Genomic DNA, 24,605 nt, shown 5'->3' on the forward strand with positions numbered 1-24,605 from the left:
GCTACTTCATTTCATGTGTTGTAGTTCTTGTGGTAGGACTTGGTAAACACTTAATTGCTGCCCATTCTCCATCACGTTTCTCTTATTTTGTATACCTCCTATTTTCTTTTGTTTCTCAAGTGTTTCGACTGGCCTATCTTCGATTGCATACCCTGTTCTTTCGGCTTCTCTCTGAACATCCTGACCTGGAGCCATTGATCTGGACCCTCTTCCAGCACACACTGCAAAATGAGTATGAACTTATGAGAGACAGGCACTTGGACCAGGTAACATTTTTCAGAAGTAAAATATAAGGTTTGAAAAGGCTTTCCTGAGCAGAAATGTTCCTTACACATTCTTAAGATGTCAAAAATTATAATTTGAGTTTTTATTTCTCTGTTGATGACTCAAAGCAGAAATTAATTTAGTTAAGTGTCTTTTTGATGATCTCAGGTTTGCTTGTTAGATTTTTTTGACTATCAAATATCCAAAATACCATTTATAGCTATTTTCAAAATAATGAACAGAGACTGTTAATTTGTGTAAGAAAATACTGATTTTCCTTGAGAAGGTGTTTGGTTGAATCACCTTTTTTATTGTAGCCTGAAGTTGCAGTAAGTAAAATGAGTTTCAGAAGTTATTATCAGCTCTAGTTAGCTGATCACCATACAGAAATGAAAGAAAAAGTAGGTGATATATCATCTGGAAGTTGAACTGAAGGCTGGCTTAGAGAGCACAACCAGTAAGAGTTTATAAACTGAGCTTTTGCTTTTGTTTCCTAATGACAGTTCATGAAATACAGATTAAAACTCAGTAGTAAAGCTTCACAATGCTGGAGTTTCTGTGTTAGTATGAAAAAAAGGTATGAAAGCATCATCTAGAAGAGAAAAAAGGATTTCTAAACTTGAAATGAAAAAACATCTTATTTACTGCATTTCCTGTTGTCTTTTCCTGTTTCGTTAATAGATCATGATGTGTTCCATGTATGGCATATGCAAAGTAAAGAATGTGGATCTTAGATTTAAAACGATAGTTTCTGCATACAAAGAGCTCCCCAATACAAATCAAGAGGTATGGAAGTTCTTTAATATTGTCCCTCCACAAAATTGTTATAAATTACTTGCTTACTTCTTTGTCTTAAAAAAAGCAACCCACAAAACAAGCTACACACAAGGATGGGAATGTTCATTACAAACTGTCCACATGCTTCATTATATTCTGGGGAGACCTCATTGCAGCCTTCCAATACTTGAAGGGAGCATATAAACAGGAGGGGGAACAGCTGTTTACGAGGGGGGATAGTGATAGGACAAGGGGGAATGGTTTTAAACTGAGACAGGGGAGGTTGAGCTTAGATATTAGGAAGAAGCTGTTCACTCAGAGGGTGGTGATGCACTGGAACAGGTTGCCCAAGGAGGTTGTGGATGCCCCATCCCTGGAGGCATTCAAGGCCAGGCTGGATGTGGCTCTGGGCAGCCTGGTCTGGTGGTTGGTGACCCTGCACATAGCAGGGGGGTTGAAACAAGATGATCATTGTGCTCCTTTTCAACCCAGGCCATTCTGTGATTCTATATATTCGCCCAGCAGAGTGGAAAATTAGCTCTAATAGTAAATATCTCTGTAAGCATCTTGCACCAATAGTTTGTTAGCTTTCAGAAAGCAAATTTCCTCCTGCCCTTTTAATTAAAGATAGCAAGTAACAGTTTATGATTCTATTTGTAGACTAGATGAGAAGTTCAAGTGTAGTACTGATAGGAATTTTCAAAAGCAACTTAAATTCCTTTAAGAACTACTTAACTTTCCTGGAACATTGAGGGGGAGTAGGCAGATTACTTATTTCAGCTGTCTTAAGTAAAAAATATGGTCATATGTCAAACAGGTATGTATGAAAAGGCCTGTTACAGTTGCAGGCTTGATTCTAACATGAAAAAGCTCATTAAAGCATTTCAAACGAAGGAACTTAATTTTTATTTCTCACTCTGCAGACTTTCAAACGTGTTCTTATCAGGGAAGAGCAGTATGACTCCATTATAGTCTTCTACAACTTAGTGTTCATGCAGAAACTGAAGACAAACATCCTACAGTATGCCTCCAACAGGGTAAGGTGTTAGTTGTATCCAGAACTGTTTATTTAATAGAATAGGAATTTATAGATGATAAAACCTTCTGATCCTGTTATTATTTTATAGCCTCCTACGCTGTCACCTATCCCACACATTCCTCGCAGCCCCTACCAGTTTTCCAATTCTCCTCGGCGTGTCCCTGCAGGCAATAACATCTACATCTCACCCTTGAAGAGCCCTTACAAATTCTCTGATGGGTTTCAGTCTCCCACAAAGATGACTCCGAGGTCCAGGTATGTTGGCTACAAACATCTCACTGAGTGAAGTGATTGGGAGATAGGATAGGTGCATGAGAGGTAGTGATAGGACAAGGGGGAATGGTTTTAAACTAAAGGAAGGGAGATTTAGGTTGGATGTCAGGGGAAGCTCTTTACAGAGAGAGTGGTGAGGTGCTGGCACAGGCTGCCCAGAGAGGTTGTGGATGCCCCTGGATCCCTGGAGGTGTTCAAGGCCAGATTGGATGGGCCCTGTGCAGCCTGGTCTGGTATTAAATGTGGAGGTTGGTGGCCCTGCTTGTGGTGAGGGGGTTGGAGATTTATGATCCTTGAGGTCTCTTCCAACCCGGGCCATTCTGTGATTCAAACTGTGGGTCGCTTGCTCTTAGCAAAGGATGACAGCAGAGTAGTCATATTATCTGTAAACAGCATTTCCATCTCAGTATTGAAAAGCCTGTGCAAATCTGTAGTGGGCTTTTCCAACTAGGATATGCCTATCACACGTTTTAGGTTGAAGTCTTGTATGGGTTGATTAGCAAACATCTAAAAGTAATGATTATCAGGTACTCAGCATTTCCTTTTGATAAGGGCTGGGTTGTGTGGACCTTTCATTCTTCCAAGCCACAGCTTCTCATTTATCAGTGTAGGATGGTGGGTTTGACAATTAGACTTTCACTGGTCCTAATGGAAATGTGAATAATCTGAATGCAGCAAAGCACAGTTCAAGTTTGCACTGTTAAAGAGCTTCATTAATGCCGTAAGAAAGTCTGTGCAAATTAATGGGTGCTTCTCTTTGGAGGGCAGCTTCACTGAAATGCTTGTTTTCTTCTTTTGGCAGAATTCTGGTGTCAATTGGTGAAACGTTTGGGGTGAGTTTTACAGTTCTTACTGTCTGCATGGTGTTAGAGCCACAGGGTAGCCTGATGGCAGCCAGAGAGCTGGCTCATGGCTCTCATTTAATGTAGTCATTTTATGGAATTTATAAACACAAAGATTATAGGGATGTTCCATTCACTTCTTTCAAATATTCAGACTTACTTTTTAAAAAGTATAGCATTCTTTTTTAGTTGGTGTGGAAGGAGGTTCCTCCCTGGAAGCATTCAGTGCCAGGCTGGATGGAGCTTTGGGTAACCTGATCTAGAGGGAGGTGTCCCTGCTTATAGCAGGGGTTGGAACTACATGATCTTAAAGGTCCCTTCCAACCACACCATTCTATGATTCTAAGGTTAGAGTTCTTAAGCTGCAGACTCACAGAACTAGTAACGTTTTAGTGGATATTGGGAAATTTGAGTAGTTTCAAGATTTATTGACCAACTTATTCACTATTTTCTTGTGATTTCAGACTTCTGAAAAGTTTCAAAAAATAAACCAGATGGTGTGCAACAGCGAGAGCCACGTAAAGCGCAGTGCCGAGCCCAGCGATGCCCCTAAGCCACTGAAGAGGCTGCGCTTCGATATAGAAGGGCAAGACGAGGCAGATGGAGGGTAGGAGATTGATGGTGGCTTTCTGCTAAACTGCTTAGGCTTGGTTCACGGAGCCTTCAGAATGCATCCTAACTTCTGTTCGAGGGTGGTGACACGCTGGAACAGGTTGCCCAAGGAGGTTGTGGATGCCCCATCCGTGGAGGCATTCAAGGCCAGGCTGGATGTGGCTCTGGGCAGCCTGGTCTGGTGGTTGGCGACCCTGCACATAGCAGGGGGTTGAAATGAGATGATCATTGCGGTCCTTTTCAACCCAGGCCGTTCCATGATTCTATTTATTTCTGAACTCCCACAAATACATTAAATGAGGGACGGTAGCAAAATACTTAGTTGGACATCGGGTGTTAAAAGCAAGGATGTATTCAGTGCCTCACACCCAGGTATTTATGCTGAGGGCTAAATTGTGCTGTCTTTAGCCAATCTTTAAAAATATTTTTTTAGAAATATGAGATAAAAAACCTCTCTTGTTTTTACTGTGGAGGAAAATACAGGTTGTATCTTTATAAAGTGAGGCAATAGTAATGAACCCTGATTTATGTGGGTGGGGTTTTTTTGTTTTTAACTTCCCTTTAATCAAATGCTTTCTGTCTGCAGCAAACACCTGCCCCAGGAGTCCAAGTTCCAACAAAAGCTTGCAGAAATGAGTGAGTATTATTCTTCTGGTAACTCCTCAGCAGTGAGTACCTCGCATAAACAGTTTGTTTCAATCAGACAAAAACACTGCTATCATTTCAGTGCTTACTTTTTTGTGCTTGCTCCACTGAAACACAGATGATTAAATGAAAATCCTCCAAAGCCTCTTTGGTGCTGTTAAAAGGCATAGTGGCATAGAAGTGCTAGAAAATGAGCATGACGTGTTCATCCTTAATATCAGAATTCTTGAAAGGGAATTAAATGTTTTGCTGTGCTTTGGGATCTGGCACTGCTTAACCCATGGGAACTGGGGCAGCACAGCAAAGCCCTGCATGAAGCTGCCCATTGCTTGTCTGAAGGGTGAAAAGGCAAAAGGGAGGGCACGGTAGCAAGGAGAGCTTCAGTGCGTGGGTGAATTCCTTCAGGTGTGTGAAATTAAGCAAGAATTGCTGAAATAACAATAAAATTGTGCATTTATTTAAAAGTGCAGAATTTGCTTCGTTTAGAAGAGCGTACTTCTATTATTTCTTGGGTCATGACCAATTTGTGCAAGAAATAATCACGTCCAAAATAATTTTGAAGGAAGCATTTAACTTCATTCATTTTTCTTTCTAGCATCTACTCGAACAAGAATGCAGAAGCAGAAACTGAACGATGGAAACGATACCTCAGCCAATGAAGAAAAGTGAGATTCTCCTCAGGACCAGGGGCTGCTGCAGGCCCTCCCAGCTTTTGTTTTACTGCCTTCATTCATTGAGTTGCTTTTTCAGTTGCTTTTATCTCAAACCGATAGTTGAAAACCTTTGGACTTCTTTATTTTTTTCAAGGTTTTTCATGATACTTTGCCTTACGATGTAGCATGTATGCGATGTAAGCCACTGAATTTAATTTATACATTTTTGGAGGATTTTAAAAACCAGCTTGGAAAGTGTCTTAGTTTGCTGTTGCAGCGTTACGGATTGAAGCCAGTTCAGTTCACCTGGATTGAATTTTTTCTGTCTCAAGACAAAATGTTAGCTAGGGATCTGAAATGCACTAATTTTACTTCTTAGATTTCATTTTAATGTCGGATCTCAAAGCATTATTTGCAAATATTGAAAATTAGGGGTCAGATACCGCAAGGATTTCTGTCTGTGTGTGTAATTAACACATCCAATTCCCATTAACTTAAGCTGCACAGCAGCCGTGCAGGGTCAGGGAGAGGCCTTTTTGCCCGGAGAGGCAGAAAGCAGTGAGCTGTGCTGTACCTCAGGTACGTCCCGTTCTGCAGTTCCCCAGCTGTCACCCCCACACAATTCAGAGGGCCCAGCTTCAATTTCATTGAATCTCACAGAGATTGAATCCCACAAAGCAAAAAGGCGCATTTCCAAATGCAAAGTACCACGTTGTGCACTTCCATATGTTGGAAAACCTTGATTTAAAAAAAACAATAACAAAAAACAGAACACCCCCAACCTATGTCACACCTCACACACAGAAGATGGCAAAGATCTCACGATGTAGGATTCTCTTGAACCTCACAGCACAAAGCTGTGTGCCTGATGCGGTGCCTTACCCAAAAGGCAGAGCACAACAGGCAACATGGGAACAAATGTTTTTAAGTGTATTTATAAGTTATGAATTCAGATAGTGGATTTTTTTTTTTCTTGCAGTGATAAAAGGTCTGCAGAACAGCCAGCTAAGAGAAAAGGATGTTTTATTTCTAGAGAACTAAATACAATAAATGAGGTGCCACTTTTTTAAATGACCCATTCGAATGAAATCTAGCTCACGCAGCTGCTTAAATTGAAAGTTAGGATAGCAAAGCATCCTGCTCATCACACAGTAACACTTCTCTGCATAGAAGGTGTTTAGAAATGGTGTAGTGAACCTAAAATGCCTACAGTAGTGCCTGCTGAAGACCACTTGTGGTGTTGACCAAAAGCTGAAACTGGAGCTACAAAAACCTCCGCAAATGGCACACTGATTGGTCACTGAATTGTAAAATGAAACTGAGTTATTTTTTTATTCTCAGCACAGCTTCAACTTTTGTCCTGAAGAATGTACAGAAGTGTTAAGAGTGTTTATTATGTTTATTTTTTCACTTAACAGAGTTTTACAGACAGAATGTGTGTTACATTGGGGCTCGCTGGTCCCAAGCTCTGTTACAGCAGCTGAAGTTCTTCAGTGATCCTCGGGTGAGAGCGCTGCAGGCGCGACATGACAGAGCCCCACACCTAACAGATCTCCTAGTGCTTGACTGTGACACTGTGTGTGTTTGTTCCAACAGACTGAAGGCTTTACATCAAATGTATGACAATATTTTATACAACTCATCCGTTTATCTTCTTTCAAGATGAAATAAAATAGCTTTTAAAAGATCTTTAGTTGGTAGCTTTATTAGATGAGAAGGCGGCTTTTTATGGTAACTGTGCCCATCTATGTCACATTTCCTCCATGATTCTGCAGCTGATACGAGCAGAAGCTGCTCCATCAGGAGAGGGAATGGCCTCAAGCTGTGACAGGGGAGGTTCAGGTTGGTTATTAGGAAACATTTCTTCTCAGAAAGAGTGGTGAGGCAGTGGCACAGCGCTGCCCAGGGAGGTGGTGCAGTCACCATTCCTGCAGGTGTTCAAGAATGTGGATGCGGCACTGAGGGACGTGGTGAGTGGGCATGGTGGGATGGGCTGATGGTTGGACTAGGTGGTCTTGGTGGTCCTTTCCAACCTTAATGATTCTGCGTCTGAGTTAATCTGGAACTGTTCCTGATGGATCTTTTGCTCCAGGGTTATCGCTGATAACCCACATGTAGCTGCTTCATGGCCTGCATTGCTGCCACAGCCCTTGCAGAGGTGCCTGAGCCCTTCAGAGCGGTGGTTCGCATCACCACCACTTTTCATGATGGATTCTTTTGTTCTGAGAACTGCTTGAAATAGCCCAGCGTGTCAGAGAGCAGCGTGAGCTGCCACGGCCTTCTGGGCCAGGTGTCCGGCTGCAGGCGGGCAGGCAGCCCCACACACTTCCTGTGCTTTACGAGTCTGTAGGTGCCTCACGGCTCTGCTGAGCTTGCAGTGCTATTTGCGGAACCGACAGGCATGACATAACGCCCCGAGCACAAAGAGCACTCGCTAACTCACCAGCCCCCGCCCCTCTAAAAACATTTCATCAGCTGTATGCAGATACGTGTGCAGACAGGCGCCCTGCAATTAACAGCCTTCTATTTGGGGTTTGCAATCTTACTGTTCTTAAGTAGCCATCTCACTGCCAGACCCGACTTCAGAATGGCACAGAACATTGAACCCGGATAAAAGAAGAGTTCAGAGCAGAAGAGACGGATGGAAAATGTGACAGTATTTTCTGTGCCTTCATGGAAAGGATCAAACTCCATCTGTGATCACTATGGAGGAATGGACAGCCCTGGGAAGGGGCTGCTCCCCTCCATTGGAGCCAAGGGGAGTTCAGTGCTTGGCCATGCGGGCGGCTCAAGATGGCGGTGCTGCCCCTGGAATAAGTTGACTATATAATGTACATTTGCTTCAGAAGCTATTATTGGTTTGGGGTAATTTTATTGATTATTAAATCATTATTAGGGCATGAATTTATGTAAAAGGGGGAAATACACTTCAGGACATTCTGCAGCCCTTCTGCTTTGCGCACTCCTCGTTCTGCTTATGTCACCTTTATCTGGGGACAGCTACTTTCTTTAAAACACAAACATCTCTCCCAGAGATAGAATCTACTTTTTTTTTCCCTTCATGACTGACTACAGTCAATTCAGTTCACAAATCTGAGCAAAAATTATGTCAGACTTTGTTCCCTTCTTCTGAAAGAAAAAAAAGATACAAAAAAGTGCCAACCAGCCACTCGCACTTTGCAAATATGATGATGTTTTTATTAATGGTCTGTTAAACCCAGGCAAGGTTATAAAGAAACAAGAAACCAGAACCTATTTGTATGTTCAGGCTGTAACCCTGCTGCATCATTAGGTGGTACCCAGTGAGTCCTGGCTCTGCGGGGCAGCTGAGCACTCTGTTGTACAAGGAAAGCCTATGGAAGTGACTCAGCAGCTCACTTGGTACCAGGACAACCCACAGCACTGCAGCACTGACTCTTCAGCAATTTAAGCTTGAGGCGATCAGTTTCTCGTCATGTCTTTTCCTTGCAAATTCCACTCTATGTTTCCCTTTCTTAAGCAAAGATCCCTCTCTGAGCACCAGACACATTTTATGCTTGACCATATTCTCACGTAACAATACCCTTTTCTGTCTGCGGTGTCCTAAAAAACAAGAACCACCTCTTTAAGTATTTAACCTGCAGGATCCACAGTTTAACTTCATTGCAGACCACTGTACAATGGCAAAATCCATCCTGAATTTCTTCCAAAATGCCCCACAGGAGGGTTTTCAAGCGCATCTATGCACACGCATCCACGTTTAACCACTTACACCAGTATGTTTCTTAAACATTGACCATTAAGTGCCAAGGAAAGTGCATGCAAACAAAAGTTAGCTAATAAATAAATATAAGTCTCTGAATACAATGCCATCACATCCAGAACCAACGCTATGTTATGGTGTGAGGGACAGCCAACACTGCCGTACTACACCCATAGTTGCCTTCGTTCAGTGCAGAGATGCTTTCTTTCTCTCAAGATGATGGTCTTTGTCAGCCACAGTGAAACTGCAGCCAACCTTTGCACAGTAGGTGGGAAATCATACACAGGAAGGAAATAATTTTTTTTAAAAAGGCACTGCTGGTTATGTTAAGCCAAAAAATGCCTCACTAAGAAAGCACGCTGTATTGACCGCAGTAGTTTCTATCTGGGGGTTTCAGGTTGTTGAACTGCCCTACGGAGGTGAGCCGGAGTAGGAAAGCGGCAGCACTGCCCAGGGATTTCTCTCTAGGGAGCCAGGCTCTTCCCTGAGCAGTGGACAGGTTTGATCAGATGTTGAGTAAAATAAAAAGTTTTTTAAAATGTTAGAATCTTAACATTTTGACAGTGGGAACATATGGAGAACATTTTTTGAACTTAATTCCAGCTTCATAAATACCATGACTGGGTGGAGCAGCTTTTGCCCTTCCTACACAAAGCAGTGCTGCCCAGCTGCCTCCGGCTCTCCTTGGCATCCAGCAGCCCTTTCGCCCCCATCTCCTCGGGTGCTACAAATGTGAGCTCTGTTGTTTGTCCAGGCTTGTGGCAGGCAGTCATGCTTCCCACCCACAGCTGCAGCCTTGCCTACAGCCAGTAGTGTCACAGAACCACAGAACAGCCTGGGTTGGAAGGGATCTTAAAGCCCTAACCCCCTGCCATGGGCAGTGCCACCCAGCAGCTCAGGCTGCCCAGGGCCCCATCCTACATCGCCTTGAGTACCTCCAGTAATGGGGGCACCCACAGCTTCTCTGGGCAGCTGTGCCAGGACCTCACTGCCCTATGAGTAAAAAATTACTTCCTAACATCTAACGTTTAGTTTTCCCCTTGTCCTATCACTATTTGCCCATGCAAGCTGCTACCCAAATGCAGGGCTGCAGCAGAGTCACTTGGTTCTTTGTGCTGCCAAGGCCACGCTGGCAGGTGACACAGGCAGTTCTCAGGCCCTGGGTGCACAGGACTGAGACTTCACCATGGCTGTCCCTGGCTCAACCAAATGGGTAGGAATTTCCCAGCCTTGGCTCACACAGTGTTGCCTTTTATCTGCTCTCTCGATATGATAAGTGTTGGGCTACAGCACGGTGAACTTGTGCCCCACCTGAGAACAGCCTGATCTGTGCGCCTGCAGCAAGCGCTTTTCAACACAGAATTACTACAACACATCATTTTCCCCTCAGGGAAGTTGTGGTTTCAATGAGATGGCACTATGTACTGGAAAGTTTTGACCAGTTCTATTTGAACATAAAATACTGACACAGCAGCTAAAGCATGGGTCTATGCTGCTGGAGGAAGCTGTATGACTACAGGATGGCAAAATAAGCTTGTTAGCAGTAGACGATACAATATACTCCTAGAGACAGTTTGAGGGAAAAGCCCAAACTGCAAGTCATTTTTTAGCACAGCATTTTCCCAAAATAATTTGCTTGCTGCTTTCTTCCTAAGTCAGTTTTGCCATCTCCACACCTTACATAAAATCACAACTAAAGAGACCAATGTGACGAGAGCATCTCCTCACTCCTCTTCTCTGAGAACTTGTTTCTCTTCTTCTTTCTCTTCAAGGAATACGAGCGCTTAAGAAATAATTCTCTGATATGAAAAGGACAGTAATTTCCACTTCAGAAATGAGGAAATGAGGCTGAGGTCATTTAAAGGAATTAAGTTCTTAGAAACCACATTTGAGGATTGGAATAAGTCATCAGAGGACTCTGGCAGGGCACGAGTCTGAGTGAAGGTGGCATGACATAGACCAGCACACTGAAACTGGCCATCCAGTTTTGTAAAATACTGCAGCTGTAAAATACTACAGCTGCTCCTCCTGCTCTGTGAAGAGAAATCATTTCTCACAGTTAATTCACAATTGCCTGTTAAAAAACATTCCAAGGAACTGCTCCGTAAGCTCAGCATCTTCTGTAAGAGCGCAACCCTTCCTATGCGTAACACAAGGTGGGATTTTATCTCAGCTCATGTTAGTCAGTTAGAAACTAAGTACCTACTCTGCCTCACCCATCCCACCCATCTCCATGGCCAGTGGACAACTCCTCTCATCTGACACAGGCACTGAATGCAACTGGTGGGGTCACCTGGAGAGGTATTGCAGCGCTGCCCAAAGGAGAACCTGAAGCGACACACCCAGCAGTTCTGCTTTTGGGACCCATTTTATCACTTTATGTTCTTTTCCACTCTTCTTAAGATGACCTGCTGGGGGACTGGCAGTAAGACAGGATTCAATGAACAAATCTCAGTGGAACTTCCCTTTTCTTGAGGTTTTGTTTAGGTTTCTTTTTCCTGATAACAAGCGACGAGGTGGTTTTCTGAGTGCTGTTACACACAGCACCACAATTCATGTCCAGATAACTACTGTTTGCTGTCCCACTGGGGTGCCAGGGAGCATTTCAGCTGTAACAGAGAGGTTTCATAACTGTCCACAACAATGGGCATATTGGCCAGCAACTTCAAATTCTAATATCCAGCTGAAGCCCTTCACAGTTTTGGTATTTACACTCTAAATAAACATACAGTGAGACAAAACCTCCTACCACACAGAAAGCTTCTCATCCTAAAGAATTTATAGTACTTTATCAAGTACTCAAAAACCAAGTTTGTCTCTAATCTGGATGATCTGGCACAAAGCTGCCCACTAGGGGCATATTAGCTTAGTTTGGTGATAGTAGTGTACTATGAAAGTTTTAGCAGCAAGGATGTCACTGCTCCATAAAATCCAGTTATAGGTTGTTTACATAAAAATAATATACTCAAAATAGCCACGATGACAAGCTTAGTTTGCTTGACTTTAAGTGAGAAAGGGGTAGTTACTGCATTAGGGTTTGTTGTCAAATTCTGAATGCTGGCTCTCCCTACACACCTATGCTGTAGTCATCTTTTCAAACCAGTACGTTAGCAGGCTTCAAGGCATTTCCCAAGCTGACGGACACTGAGTCTCTCTTCAAAGCTCTCCAAAGGAATGAGGCTGTGCTCTTCAGCTTGGTGGTAGTCAGCTCTCAATTTCGGAATGCTCCCACTCTGCTTGCTTTGCTAATGAAGTTTTTCAGGAGATCGTGGTCCATTTCTGCAAAGCCTTGAGTTTGTGTTACAACTGTTAAGTGGTTTATGCAAAATCTGAAGCAAAACTCTTCCAAGTCCTAAAAAGAAAGACAATTAATTTATAATATGAATGACTGACAGCAGAATTATTATCATTCTCCTCTTCCAAATCTATCATTTAATAAGCAGACACCATATCAATGACCAACCCTTTTTTGACCAGTTTCATTAGAACACAAATGATAGGATGAAAATTGTAAATACAAAGTTTGCCACAGTGTACATTAAAAACATACCTAAAAATAATCTGTAGCAGCAGATCTTTGTATTTCCTGAGGACAGGACAAAACATTTTGATCCTAACAGATGCATACAGCCCAAGTCAGTTGATTTTCTACACTAATGGTAGATAAACACTGAGCTATGATCTTTCACCTGCACAGTTCACGCACATTAACAAAAAATCAACCAAACAAAACTAATTTCTCTTTCTAAACTATCAAGCCTCTTTCACAAGCCTTCTCAGGACAGCCTTTTACTGAAGCACTGATGTGCTACAGACGGCTCTCAAACCAATTTTTACCATGTTAATGTAGTGCAGCCTTGGCTTACTTCACAATTCCTTAGACAAAGGTTATCCCATTACTAAAGAAGTCTTTGTTGCACTCATCAGAAGTAGTTCAATCCCTTTCTGAACTGTGGACAAAGGGAGGAGAGCAGTGATGTACTCCTGAGGTTGGCACATGCTGTTCTAGGAGCAGGTGAACCAATTCATGGGTTGATGACTGTGTTCAAGTGTTGCCTGTATTTAAAAATTATACAATGTGTGCAGAATGTATTATAGAAGGAAGAGCAGGATTGCATACATACAGTCATTCAGCCAATCCCTTTTACTGTGCTTCTGCCATTGTAATCTCTAGTACTTTGGGCTATTTTCACTACTTTAGGATACACTTACACGTATCTTTTAACTTGACACAGCTCAGTGAAAGCCACCTCTGTTTTTGAGATGGTCAAAAGTGGTGAAAAGCTCCTAAGAGAAAATCTCCAGAGTAAACGTGTAATGAAAACTTCCACTTTTCAGAGAACCAAACCGTTTGGTCCCTCTTCCCCTGCCCAATTTTCCCTGTTACATCAGGCTTCTACCACCACAGCACACTGAAACTACAATTCCTCTTCTTTGGTCTCAGTTGTTCATGCCTTCTGTTACTGATTATTAGCCTAGATATCTTGGTTAAGACTGACCTCATTACTCTACCAGCAGCTGGTATTCTTATCGTCTACTGATCAGATGTTATTCCTGCTTGCGTTCTGAAACTCATTGTAAACTTCCAGCGTCCTCTTTGCAACTCCTATACACATACATTATTACACTGCTGTCATACAGCAATATTTCATCTCAGTTTTTGTTTCAGTTCCTTTTTTCTACTTGCTTCCTGTGCCTGGAACTGTCTACCAATGCATCTTATGTAAGCATCTGCTTTAAACACCATCCTATATCTTACAATGGAGCAAAAGCAAAAGGAAAATGGATATAATGAAAAAAACCCATGTATCACCTACATAGAGTTATAGAATCAAAGAATCATAGAATCGCTCAGGTTGGAAAAGACCTTAAAGATCATCAAGTCCAACCACAACCTGACCATACTACCCTAACTCTAACAACTCTCCGCTAAATCAGTCTCTGAGCACCACATCCAAACAGTTTTTAAATACATCCAGGGATGGTGCCTCAATCACCTCCCTGGGGAGCCTATTCCAGTGCTTAACAGCCCTTTCTGTGAAGAAGTTATTCCTGATAACCTAAACCTCCCCTGGTGCCACTTGAGGTCATTTCCCTTCATCCTGTCACCTGTCACCAGTGAGAAGAGACCAACCCCGCTCTCGCTGTAATCACTTTTCAGGTACTGGAAAAGAGCAATAAGGTCTCCCCTCAGCCTCCTCTTCCCCATAGTAAACAGCCCCAGTTCCTTCAGTCTCTCCTCATAGGGCATATTCTCCAAGCCCTTCACAAGCCTTGCTGCCCTTCTCTGGATGTGCTCCAGCACCTCGATATCCCTTCTGTACTGAGGTGCCCAAAACTGAACACAGTACTCGAGGTGAGGCCCCACCAGTGCTGAGTACAAGGGCAGGATTACTTTAGTCCTGCTCACCACACCATTCCTGATACAAGCCAGGATACCATTGGCCTTCTTGGCCACCTGGGCACACTGCTGGCTCGTATTCAGCCAACTGTCCATCAGTACACCAAGGTCCTGGTGTCATCTGTGAACTTTTACTGAGGGTGCACTCAATCCCCCCTTCAAAATTACCAATAAAGATGTTGAATAGGAATGGCCCCAGAACGGAGTCCTGGGGGACACCACTCGTGACTGGCTGCCCACTGGATTAAACTCCATTGACCACAACTCTTTGGGCCTGGCCTTCTAGTCAGTGTTTCACTCAGCAGAGCGTACACCCATCCACATCCAAACTGTGGGCAGCCAGCTTCTCCGCGAGGATGCCATGGAGGACAGTATCAAAGGCTTTACAAATGTCCAGCTAGGCCACACCTAGCCTTACCTTCATCCACTAAGCAGGTCATAGAGCGAAACCAGATTAATCAAACAGGATCCACCATTCGTAAACCCATGCTGACTGGGCCTGATCCCCCGGTTGACCTTCAACTGATCTATGATGGCTCCTGAATCATCCATTCCATCACCTTCCTGGCACCAAGGTGAGACTGATAGGTCTGTAGCTACCAGGATCATCTTTCCAGCCCCTTCTGAAGATGGGCATTTGCCGGGACATCCCCAGTTAGCCAGGACTGCCAAAGAATGATGGAGAGAGCTTGGCAATCATATCCGCCAACTCCTGCAGCACACTAGGGTGCAATCCATCCAGCTCCATGAACTTGTGAGCACCCAGCTTTTGGAGCAGGTCCAAAACCAGCTCATCGTGGATTATGCAGGGCCTATTCTGTTCCCCATCCCTATCTACTAGAGCTAGGGGCTGTGTGCCCAGGGAGCAACCAGTCTTACCATCAAAGACCGAGGCAAAGAAGGCATTAAGTACCTCAGCCTTATCCCGATCCTTGGTCACCATGTTCCCCTCTGCATCCAACATGGCATAGAGATTCTCTCTAGCCTTCCTCTTACTGTTGATGTATTTACAGAAGTATTTATTGTTGTCTTTCACCTTAGTGGCCAACTTCAATTCCAGCTAATTTTCTCCCTGCACACATTTCCTGTGTACTTGCAATCCTCACAAGTAGCTTGCCCCCTCTTCCAAAGACCATAAATTTTCCTTTTGTTCCTGAGGGCTCTGTACAGCCGAAGAGGTCTCATTCCCCATTGGCTTGTCTTCTGTGACATGGGGATGGTCAGCTCCTGCACATTTAAAATTATTTTCTTAAAGTATTCCCATCCTTATTGGGCTCCCATGCCCTCCAGAACAACCTCCCAAGAGACTCTCTTAACCATGGTCCAAAAGACACCAAAGTCTGCCCTCTAGAAGTCCAAAGTGGCAGTTCTGCTGACTCTCCCCTGTGCTTCAACAAGGATCAAAAAATCCATCATTTCCCGATCACTTCGCCCCAGCTGGCCTCCAACCTTTACATCCCCCACAAGACCTCTGCTAACAAACAGCAGGTCCAGGATTTCTATCTCACCTTTTGGCTCTTCTAACCGGTCAGCTTCTGTGTTTAGCTATCTTAGTTTTATTCTTATGTAGCGAAAGAAATTTTGAACAGAAAGATCAGGACTCCTGAGCTAACGAGGCTGCTCTGTTATAACAAGTTTAAAACAAGAACGTGGATTTCCAGCATAATCAAACCCACTGCACTGTTATATCGACAGCACGGCATTAAGAAGATGAGGAAAGGAAAACATCTTTCCAAGTATTTGTCTGTTTATAAATAAAGTACTTGTAGTACTGCTGGTGAGGTGCTAGAACAGGCTGCCCAGAGAGGTTGTGGATACCCCATCCCTGGAGGTGTTCAAGGGCAGGTTGGATGGGGCCCTGGGCAGCCGGGTCTAGTATTAAATGTGGAGGTTGGTGGCCCTGCCTGTGGCAGGGGAGTTGGAGCTTTATGATCCTTGAGGGCCCTTCCAACCCAGGCTATTCTGTGATTCTGTGATTTTGAGTGCGAGCAAAACACTCCAGGGCCAAGGGCAGGCCAGAGGACAGGATATGAAAAGAGGATAACAACAATTAGGAAATTAGTTAAGCAACACAGTGAAAATGGATTTCTGATATAAGCACGAGGGCAAACAGGGAAGGGCTTTCCAGGTAAATTTTCCCACTGCCTGTAAAAGGCAGTAGCAGACAAAACGAGTGGGTGGAGATCTTCAGGAAGTGAACAGGCAAAATCTGAAGGTGGAGAAGTAAATGGCAGTGAGACATGTGCATGCCATGCTGTGCTACATTACAAGACAGGAAGGAGATTAAGAATCCTGACTCACAGTTGCAAGTCAATGGGCAGGAAGATAACACTAGTAGCTGCAGCTTTTATGGTTTAAGTGAGATAAAACAAATACCTGGGAAGCCAGAAGGGGCAATTGCAAGTAATCATGACTTATAAGTTAAATGCAGTTATGTTTATATTAAATACTTTCTGAGAAAAAATTGTTTGCCTGAAGCGAAGTTCTCCCTACCTGAGCTTCATATTTGACAGCAGCAGAAAGAAGAGCGATGGCGTTCTCTTCACAAATGCCTTGTTTGATTGTTTGCTGGCAAAGCTTTTTCAATCTGTTTTCTCTATACAGTGTTGCCAAATCTAGCAGTCCTGTAAAAATTCATACACTTTACCCATCCTGGTGCAAAAAATGTACACTTCTACTCAAACAAATAAATTGCCCCATTATTTTAGGGTGAACTGAATTAATCAGACTTTTTCTCTTCTACCTCCACATAAAACATCCTTTTTTCAAGGTCCTTGGATGACACATCAGGAAGGGACACTTTACTAGAATGAAAGTCTTCTGTCACCTTGTTCACTGTACTACACCTCATTCAGGGTAGTGATTAGGGACTCACATTTACGTGTGGAGCAACTCCCTTTTCATTCATGCTAAAAACGCTGTAGTTACTCAGACAGGAAAGCATTCTGATGGCATTAGTGCCTTTGTAAGGAAAAAGCACCTCAGATGAGAAGCAATAGAGTTCTTTCTGGATCTAAACTTTTGATCTTACTGTATCCGCACTACTCACTCTCCAGCATCCCTTCCTCCTGACAGCTGTCAACCTGAAGATTTAAGTGCTAACAGAACTCAAATTAGCAGCCCTACTTTCCTGTCAGAGCACACAAATTCAACTTTTCAGAAACAGAAACCCAGAGTTGTTTCCATTTATGGCAAATACCTATGGCATCTTCAGGAGGGAGCCTAATACTGTCTGTATACAGGTACTCCAGGAAGGCTCGGTAAACAGGATAAGAAAATTCACTCATTTCTATAATTTCATCATCATTATTCAGTATGGAACGAAAATGTTCACACCTACGAAAGAAGAACAACAGTTACAGAAAGAGTTAAGCTTGAAAGATGAGCTGCAGTAAGATGTTGATGAAACAATCAGTCACAACAGACCAAATACACAACCATAAACACTAGCTGTATGATTTCTTGGTATAAACACATTAATTTCTTCAGAGCTTTTTATGTAATTCAGAATTGTATTTTCCTTCTGCTGCTAGTACTTTCTATTCTAAAATTCTTAAGAAATAATGAGCATGCTTTCATCCCACTGTGGAACAGACCTTTGGGATGGGCAGCTGTCCCAGTGGTACCACATACATAACAGTAAAAAAGTCAGAAAGAAAGGTGGTGCACACTGCTCCCTTGAAAATAAATAAATCAAACCCAACTGCTCCTCATCCTTCAGTTCACAAAGTACCCTGGAGTGACTCAGCCCAGGAGTGCCTCTGGCAAAGAGGAAATAAGGCATTCCAAACAGAGAATAAGCAACGTGGGTGAAACGTGATGAAACCAGTACAGAAGAAAATAGTAATGTCAGTAATTGGAAGACTAAGACGAGTACAGAAAAGACAAAAAAAAAAAAAAGTATATATATATATAAAAAAAGAATTAACACAGACATTTAATTAATGCAGTAATATACATGAAATCACAAACATGAATCAGGATCAGAGATAGGAGAACAAAAGCAGCGATACACAGGATGAGATAATAAAGCACTCTGTGAAATAAAATTGCAAAAAGAGAAAAATAATTGTAATAAAGATGGAAAAAAACAGCTGGCAAGAGAGATCTAAAGCAGTGTATCTAGAATATTTTAGTAGAAGTTGTGCCAGCAACTAAAAACTAATTTCTGCATGTTATTAACAACGTGATTACTCTGTAGATCGGCATACCAAATCTCACGTTAAAGTGGTGTTAACTTGCAGAAAGCACTAAAAACAAAAAGGGAAGCCAATTTAAAATTCAAATGCACTGATAAGAAGATACAAAACAAGCAGGATAAGGAATGTGACAGATAAGGAAGAAAAAAGATAATCTGAAGAGCATCTGTGGAAGATGCTGATGCCACTGAAGGGTCCTGTGGAAGGCAAGAAAGGCAAGAATAAACACAAAAGTTTCAGAGCATCCAAATGGAGGAAGCCAAGCAAAGACAGGAGGAGAAACTGATTAACATCTGGGAAGGCAACAGAAAGAAGCGAGCCTTTTTTTCATGTGGAAAAGGTAACTAGTAATCAGGATCAAGGCTGCTTAGGTAGTACAAAGGAGGACAGATGTCAGATGGAGAAAAGTGTTGAAAAGGCTGGCAGTAAGCAGTGTGTTTGGAATGCCTGAGCAGCAAGGAAGTGAAGAAAATTGGGTAACAGTGAAGAAGAGCTGGTGAAACTCAAGCCTGAGGGAAAAGAGAGTTTGTGCAAAGTAAAGCTTTTAAGCAGTAATGACTCAGCATAAAGGACTTTACTATGCAGTTGACTGTATATTCAACTATACAGTTTGTGCCTCACCTAATTTTGAGAAGAACTTTATGAACATGGATGTATTTTCCATCCACTAGGAACTTCAGGTCTGCAGTTTCAGGGTTGTCAAATTCCTTCTTCAGTGACTGGGCTACTGTTAGATGGTCATCAGGCTCTAGGATAAAAAGGGTAATTGATAGTGAGTGGTAACACTCATGATGATGTTTTGTCAGCTACTACCATCCTTAATAATTTATCCTTCATAATAGCAAAAACCAACCAAACATAAAAACACGTCCATTATGAACCTCCAGGAAAGCAAATAAAGGGAAGCTTTCCTCAACTGACTCCTGCTCCAAGCAACAAGGCCTCAGAAACAAAAAATAAGTCCCTCTCCTCTACCTCATCTGTACAAGACCATAATAAAGTTAATTATTAGTCTCAGAATTGTAATACTGCATCTGATAGGAAATGCTATCAGTTGTCAGTAGATAAACCATTCTAAATATAAGGCGTTGCTTATTATAAGGTACCCAAAAGGTCAATAAAACTCAGAGTATGATTTTCTAAAATATTCTGACGAGGAGACATTATCTCAAAGCAGAAATAAGCCACTACATATAAAACTGACCAGTGCAATACACTTAAGAGTAAATACCAACAGCTACCACTCTACTCAGAAAGTGCTCTCCCTCGAGTTTTGGTCTTAGCAGCATTCTTTGGGTCAGTATATTTGTGCGTGCCACATATGTACTTACATCCCACTGTGACACTGCAACACTTGCATTGTGAAGTTAACAGCTTTGAAAAGCCACCTATCATCCACTTAGACATCTCCTGAACTGGCTCCAGTTCTGATCCTGAACTGATTTTCTGTTATTAGGTAGCCTTGAATAACTATTTTCTTTAATAACATTAACAAATTAAAAACCTCAAACATCATTCTTAGTCTAGAGAACTTTTCCTTCTTAGGATCAGAAAACGTATTATTGATTTATACAGATTTTGTGGATTGGCAATGCTAGGTCTACCAGGCTTTAAATAAAAACAGCATTCATTTGAGAACAGGGAAACACCTCCATCACAAGCATTAGAAAAAACAACACACACACTTTGATACTACTATACAAATGAAATTGCTCAGGAATATGTTCAAGAGAATGTACCAATAACTAGTTATTAGCATAATAATGACATAAGTGCTTTGGACTACAGATGAAAGGATGAGGGAAAAAAACCAATGAAATAATAATAAAAAATCCCTTTAAAATAACAATACTGTAAAACCACTTTGTTAGTCTTTATTTTGTACAAGGTGGGTTCAGACTTCTGCTATCTGAGCAAGTGCAATGACTTTATAACGATCAATGCAAAGTTGAAGCTCTACTGTAATAGTTCAAAAGATTCTGCAGGATTTAGTTATGAATCTTCAATGTCAAATAATAACTGAGATGTCCATCCATATGCAACTCCAGGTGACTTCTACAGTCCAAGGTAGGATAAATAAAATGGGATGAAGTTATGAAATTCTTAGTAAATAGGTACTTTTGTTTGTAGCTGTCTTTCTGAGATGAGTGAAACACGGAAGGGGCAGTTTTTACTTCTTATCCTCAGTACTCTGCACTAAACTGAAGAGAAATGTGGAGAAGTGGAAGGAAAACTAAGAAGAAAACTGCACTAAGGATAAGCTGGAATATGAGATACAAGACGGAACATTCATTCCCAGGACTTAAGGAGGGCCTACAAGAAAATGGGAGGAGATTCCTTATCAGAGAGTGTAGTAAAAAGACAAAGGGTAACGGTTTTAAACTGAAAGAGTGTGTACAGATTAGACATCAGGAAGAAATTCTTCAGAGGGCAGTGAGGCCCTGGCACAGCCCAGGGCCCAGAGAAGCCGTGGGTTCCCATCCCTGGAGACACTCAAGGCCAGGTTGGATGGGGCCCTGGGCAGCCTGAGCTGCTGGGTGGCACTGCCCATGGCAGGGGGAAGGAACCACATGGGCTTTAAGGTTCCTTCCAACACAAACCATTCCGTGATTCTATGATCTTAATAGCAATCAGGTATCTGAGATCCAGTAACTTGCCTTTTTAGAAGGTCAGGTAATGATCACTTGTTAGGAGACACTAAGTGTCTGTGGCCAACTCTGAATATGGGAATTTGGCTCTGTCATTCTTTGCAATCTACTTAAAAGATATATATAGACTAAAGAAAGGTTCACGGTTTCTAATGCCTCTGCGTGTCTTCCTTAATTCAAACACATCTTCTCCATGGTCATTGTACAGTAACATTCAGTAGTTGCATAAAAGCTGAAGTATGAATTTGCTATTCAGACCATCATTCCAACAAAAGAATGCACCTAAAATACATAAAGAACCAAAGCATTCCCCACAGAAGCCAACTGCACCAAGAAAACAGTCATTTTGCAGTGCCATTAGGGTTTACCAATTTTTATAACTCCATACATTTATAAATTCACAATTTAGAATTCCTAGAATGATTTTTTGCAATAAAACAACTTTAAGCTTCAATCGCAGGCACATCTGTTTTATGCACTTGGTTTTATTAACTTTATTAACGTTAAACCAAAAATATTTCAGCTCACCTACTGAGAGAAGACGCCACATAACAGCAGGGGTAGCAAAGCAAGCAAACACATCGTCAGTGCAGGCAAAGTGAGTGAGGTGGGGAAGGACCACAGACTGGCCGCGGCACTGGCCCCACATGTACACCTGGCCGCTCTGCGTCTTGGCAGCCGAAGTGTGAGCAGAGTGGCAGGCTGCAATCTCTATAACTCTAAATTTACAAGCAGAAAAAGAACAAGAGCAAGTCACTGTCACAAGAACAAAACGCAGTGAAAAAGCTCATACTTCCTGCATTTCCCTGGTGCAAAACACATCAACAAGCATACATGCACTTCAGATGGCAAGAATGTTTTCCTATCCGAAGTAGCAAAATTAAAACAGTCATCAGTGTTTCTTCAAACAGCGTGCACTCAGAAAGTTTACTGGTGAAAAAGCATTTGGGGAGTCAGGCAAGTAGGACAACACAAGCAGTGCTGCAGCAGAGCACCAGGCTGCAGCACACGCTCTGCTGACCCCTTGGCTCCCTCAGACAAAGCCACAGTGAGTTCCAAGTCTCTGCTCGCCTTCGGTGGTCCTGCACAGTGAGGTGAGCTGTTGCATTATGCTGTGGTGAAGAAGTATTTGAGAAATGGCAATAAACCAACAACCTAAACAGCTTTCTTTTAATTAAAATACTGAAGTGTCGTTACTCATACGATTCTTAGCTCTTACATTTAACAGACTTTCATTTTGAAAGTGAAAAAAATAAAACCAAACAGAGCCCTGAAAGCTGCTTCTAAATGCATTCCAGTTAGGGCATGCTATCTCAGTAATCCTACAGTTGATTTAGGATTTCATAAATGCCGCTGTGTACAGCATTGCACAATCCTCTGCTTTGCAGTCTGAACTGCCACTTGTTTGCTTGTTTTTCCAGCTGCCTAGGGAAAGTAGCTGGGAAACAACTTGTTAAAGGCTGCATGTACAAATCCTGCAGGCTTTAGCGAGGTAATATCCTCATTCACACCAGGAATATATATTCTGGCAAACAGAAGGGAAAAGCAATACACAGTATTAAAATCCATACTAAAATGTGGTACCATTTCAACTGCAGCCAAAGTGTCTGGAAAAAAAAAATCAGTTTAATTTTAAGCAAAAGCACAAACACAAAGAAACAGCAATGTTCAAAATCAGGCCGTGTCTCATTGCCACAGAGGAGCTCCCTCTCTCATCACTGCAGTAACAGTCATAGATGTCTTTAAAGGGTTATCACACTTTTTTCTTACTATCCACAATAGGAGGCCAAAATCAGAACCTCAGCAGCACAGAACAGACGGAGACATCAGCCCATATAAATACATGGCTTTGAACTAGCAATAAAAAAATTACTACCCATCAACAACTATTTCATTTGTAAAAATTAAAGCTTAATTGTCAAGCAGTGACAGCAAGAAACACTTCCCTTTCTCTCTCCCCTGCGTTATGCAATGGGTTTAATAGCAGTTATAACACAAATTGCAGATGTCCACTCCTTGTGTGTATTCTTTGTCAAACAGAGCATATTAAAATACAATTTCTGTTCAGAGGCAATAAAGCTTTTATTCTTGACTTCAAACAATGAAACCACCGAAGAGAAACTGCAATTAAGACCTACGAAGTACAGAGTGAGCTGAAGCAGAAAACAGCACATTAAAGCCCAGAACATTCAGTTTCTCAGGGGTGGTTTATAGGATGGATTCAAGCACTTCCAGTGAAAGTCAAACTTTGATGCACTGATTTTGTGTGTCAGGCAGACTTTCAATCCGTTTGCATTTAGCAACAGAACCGTGAATAATAGGTAAAAAATGATAGGCTATTTCTTGCAAAAAAATAGATTAAAAATGCCATAGTTTTGTGTAGCTCTTTTGAAAATGTGCCAACTAATGTCTGACTGTTTGAATATAAGTAAGTATTACCTGTCCTTATCCACAGTAACTGTAGTAGGGTAAGACTGGTTGCTTTTATTTCCAGTACCTAACTGGCCATATGAATTGGCTCCCCAGGCATAAATCTGACCTTCATCTGTTAGCACTAACGTATGTGCACAGCCACAGGCAACCTATAAGGAATAATAAACAGAAAAATCTTTTTTATGTAATAGGAATTTAATACAGATAGATGCATGTTATGTTATACATTAATGTCATTGATTCTAGGCCATTATAAAGACAGTCAATAAAAATGACAAATAGAGGTAAGATTATTAAAATGGAAAACAAAGGAGAAAAGTGACTGAGCAAAAATAGATCATATAATCTCAAGAGTAGAAAAAGAACAGCCAAGAACTGAGAAAGAAGGAAAGCTACAGGGCAAACAGACAGTGTGCTGAAAAAAGACAGGCCAACTCTTGCCCTGATCCTGCCCTATGGGCAATTGCATCAACCTGAACAGCTTACCACTGTAAAAATATGTGAGATTCTTCTGACTGCTGACTACACAAAAGCAGCCCCCTGTGCCAGCTTTGGTGCTAACTGGACCCTCTGTAGAGGTAATTTACGTCACTGGAAGGAAACTCTCTGCATGTGGGCCTGAGGACCACCAGTGCTCATATAAAATAAATAGCCATCCAGGAAGGAGAGAGAAGAGACGAAACTCCATCTAAAACCAATTTGCCTTGTTCAAAACTGGCTCATGAATACCAACAGTTGACCAAAAGCACCCACAGATGATTTGTTCTGAATTCAAACACCCACTAGTCACTGTGGTTGAAGTGCAGTTCTAAAAGTGACATTAAGTCTAACAGAAGGACAAAATGCTAAACTGTGGCCATTTTCCTAGGAAAAAAGAAAGAAAAAAAAAAGATGGGCTCTAATGAAGAATGGGATAACCCAAGATGAGTTATTAAAATAAAGAGTTATTAAAAATTGAATTTCTTGAAGAAAAAAAGAAATGACCAAATGTTCCTAATTGCCCACTCCTCTTTGAGTAAAATCCTTACCTCACTGAAATTAATGGCAAAATTCCAACTGAACTCTACAGGATCACAG

The 24,605-nt window shown here is 42.0% G+C and overlaps 2 protein-coding genes across 9 annotated transcripts in view; one reads left to right on the top strand and one right to left on the bottom strand.

The window, feature by feature from the left end:
- RB1 (RB transcriptional corepressor 1) overlaps positions 1–6,792 on the top strand; it is an 80,049-nt gene extending 73,257 nt beyond the window's left edge. Inside the window, exons 20-28 of one of the 2 annotated variants that reach the window (XM_031615832.2) lie at positions 121–266; positions 946–1,050; positions 1,965–2,078; positions 2,169–2,335; positions 3,156–3,186; positions 3,660–3,802; positions 4,394–4,443; positions 5,048–5,117; positions 6,524–6,792. In XM_031615832.2, coding sequence (XP_031471692.1) covers positions 121–266; positions 946–1,050; positions 1,965–2,078; positions 2,169–2,335; positions 3,156–3,186; positions 3,660–3,802; positions 4,394–4,443; positions 5,048–5,117; positions 6,524–6,602 — 905 coding nt within the window. In that variant the 3' untranslated portion in view covers positions 6,603–6,792. Of the gene's footprint in view, positions 1–120; positions 267–945; positions 1,051–1,964; positions 2,079–2,168; positions 2,336–3,155; positions 3,187–3,659; positions 3,803–4,393; positions 4,444–5,047 lie in introns of both variants that reach the window. The other variant, XM_031615833.2, reaches the window with a different exon arrangement.
- Positions 6,793–8,278: 1,486 nt separating this feature from the next.
- LOC116244084 (RCC1 and BTB domain-containing protein 2) overlaps positions 8,279–24,605 on the bottom strand; it is a 31,538-nt gene continuing 15,211 nt past the window's right edge. For all 7 annotated transcript variants that reach the window (XM_090131832.1, XM_031615592.2, XM_090131822.1 and 4 more), the window contains 6 exons: positions 23,535–23,677; positions 21,624–21,814; positions 19,069–19,195; positions 17,448–17,584; positions 16,742–16,872; positions 8,279–12,199 (listed from right to left, as the gene is read on the bottom strand). In XM_090131832.1, coding sequence (XP_089987958.1) covers positions 12,059–12,199; positions 16,742–16,872; positions 17,448–17,584; positions 19,069–19,195; positions 21,624–21,814; positions 23,535–23,677 — 870 coding nt within the window. In that variant the 3' untranslated portion in view covers positions 8,279–12,058. The remainder of the gene's footprint in view (positions 12,200–16,741; positions 16,873–17,447; positions 17,585–19,068; positions 19,196–21,623; positions 21,815–23,534; positions 23,678–24,605) is intronic.

The sequence above is a fragment of the Phasianus colchicus genome, chromosome 1 (assembly GCF_987193195.1).
Source record: "Phasianus colchicus chromosome 1, bPhaCol1.hap1.1, whole genome shotgun sequence".
Classification (NCBI taxonomy): Eukaryota; Metazoa; Chordata; class Aves; order Galliformes; family Phasianidae; genus Phasianus; species Phasianus colchicus.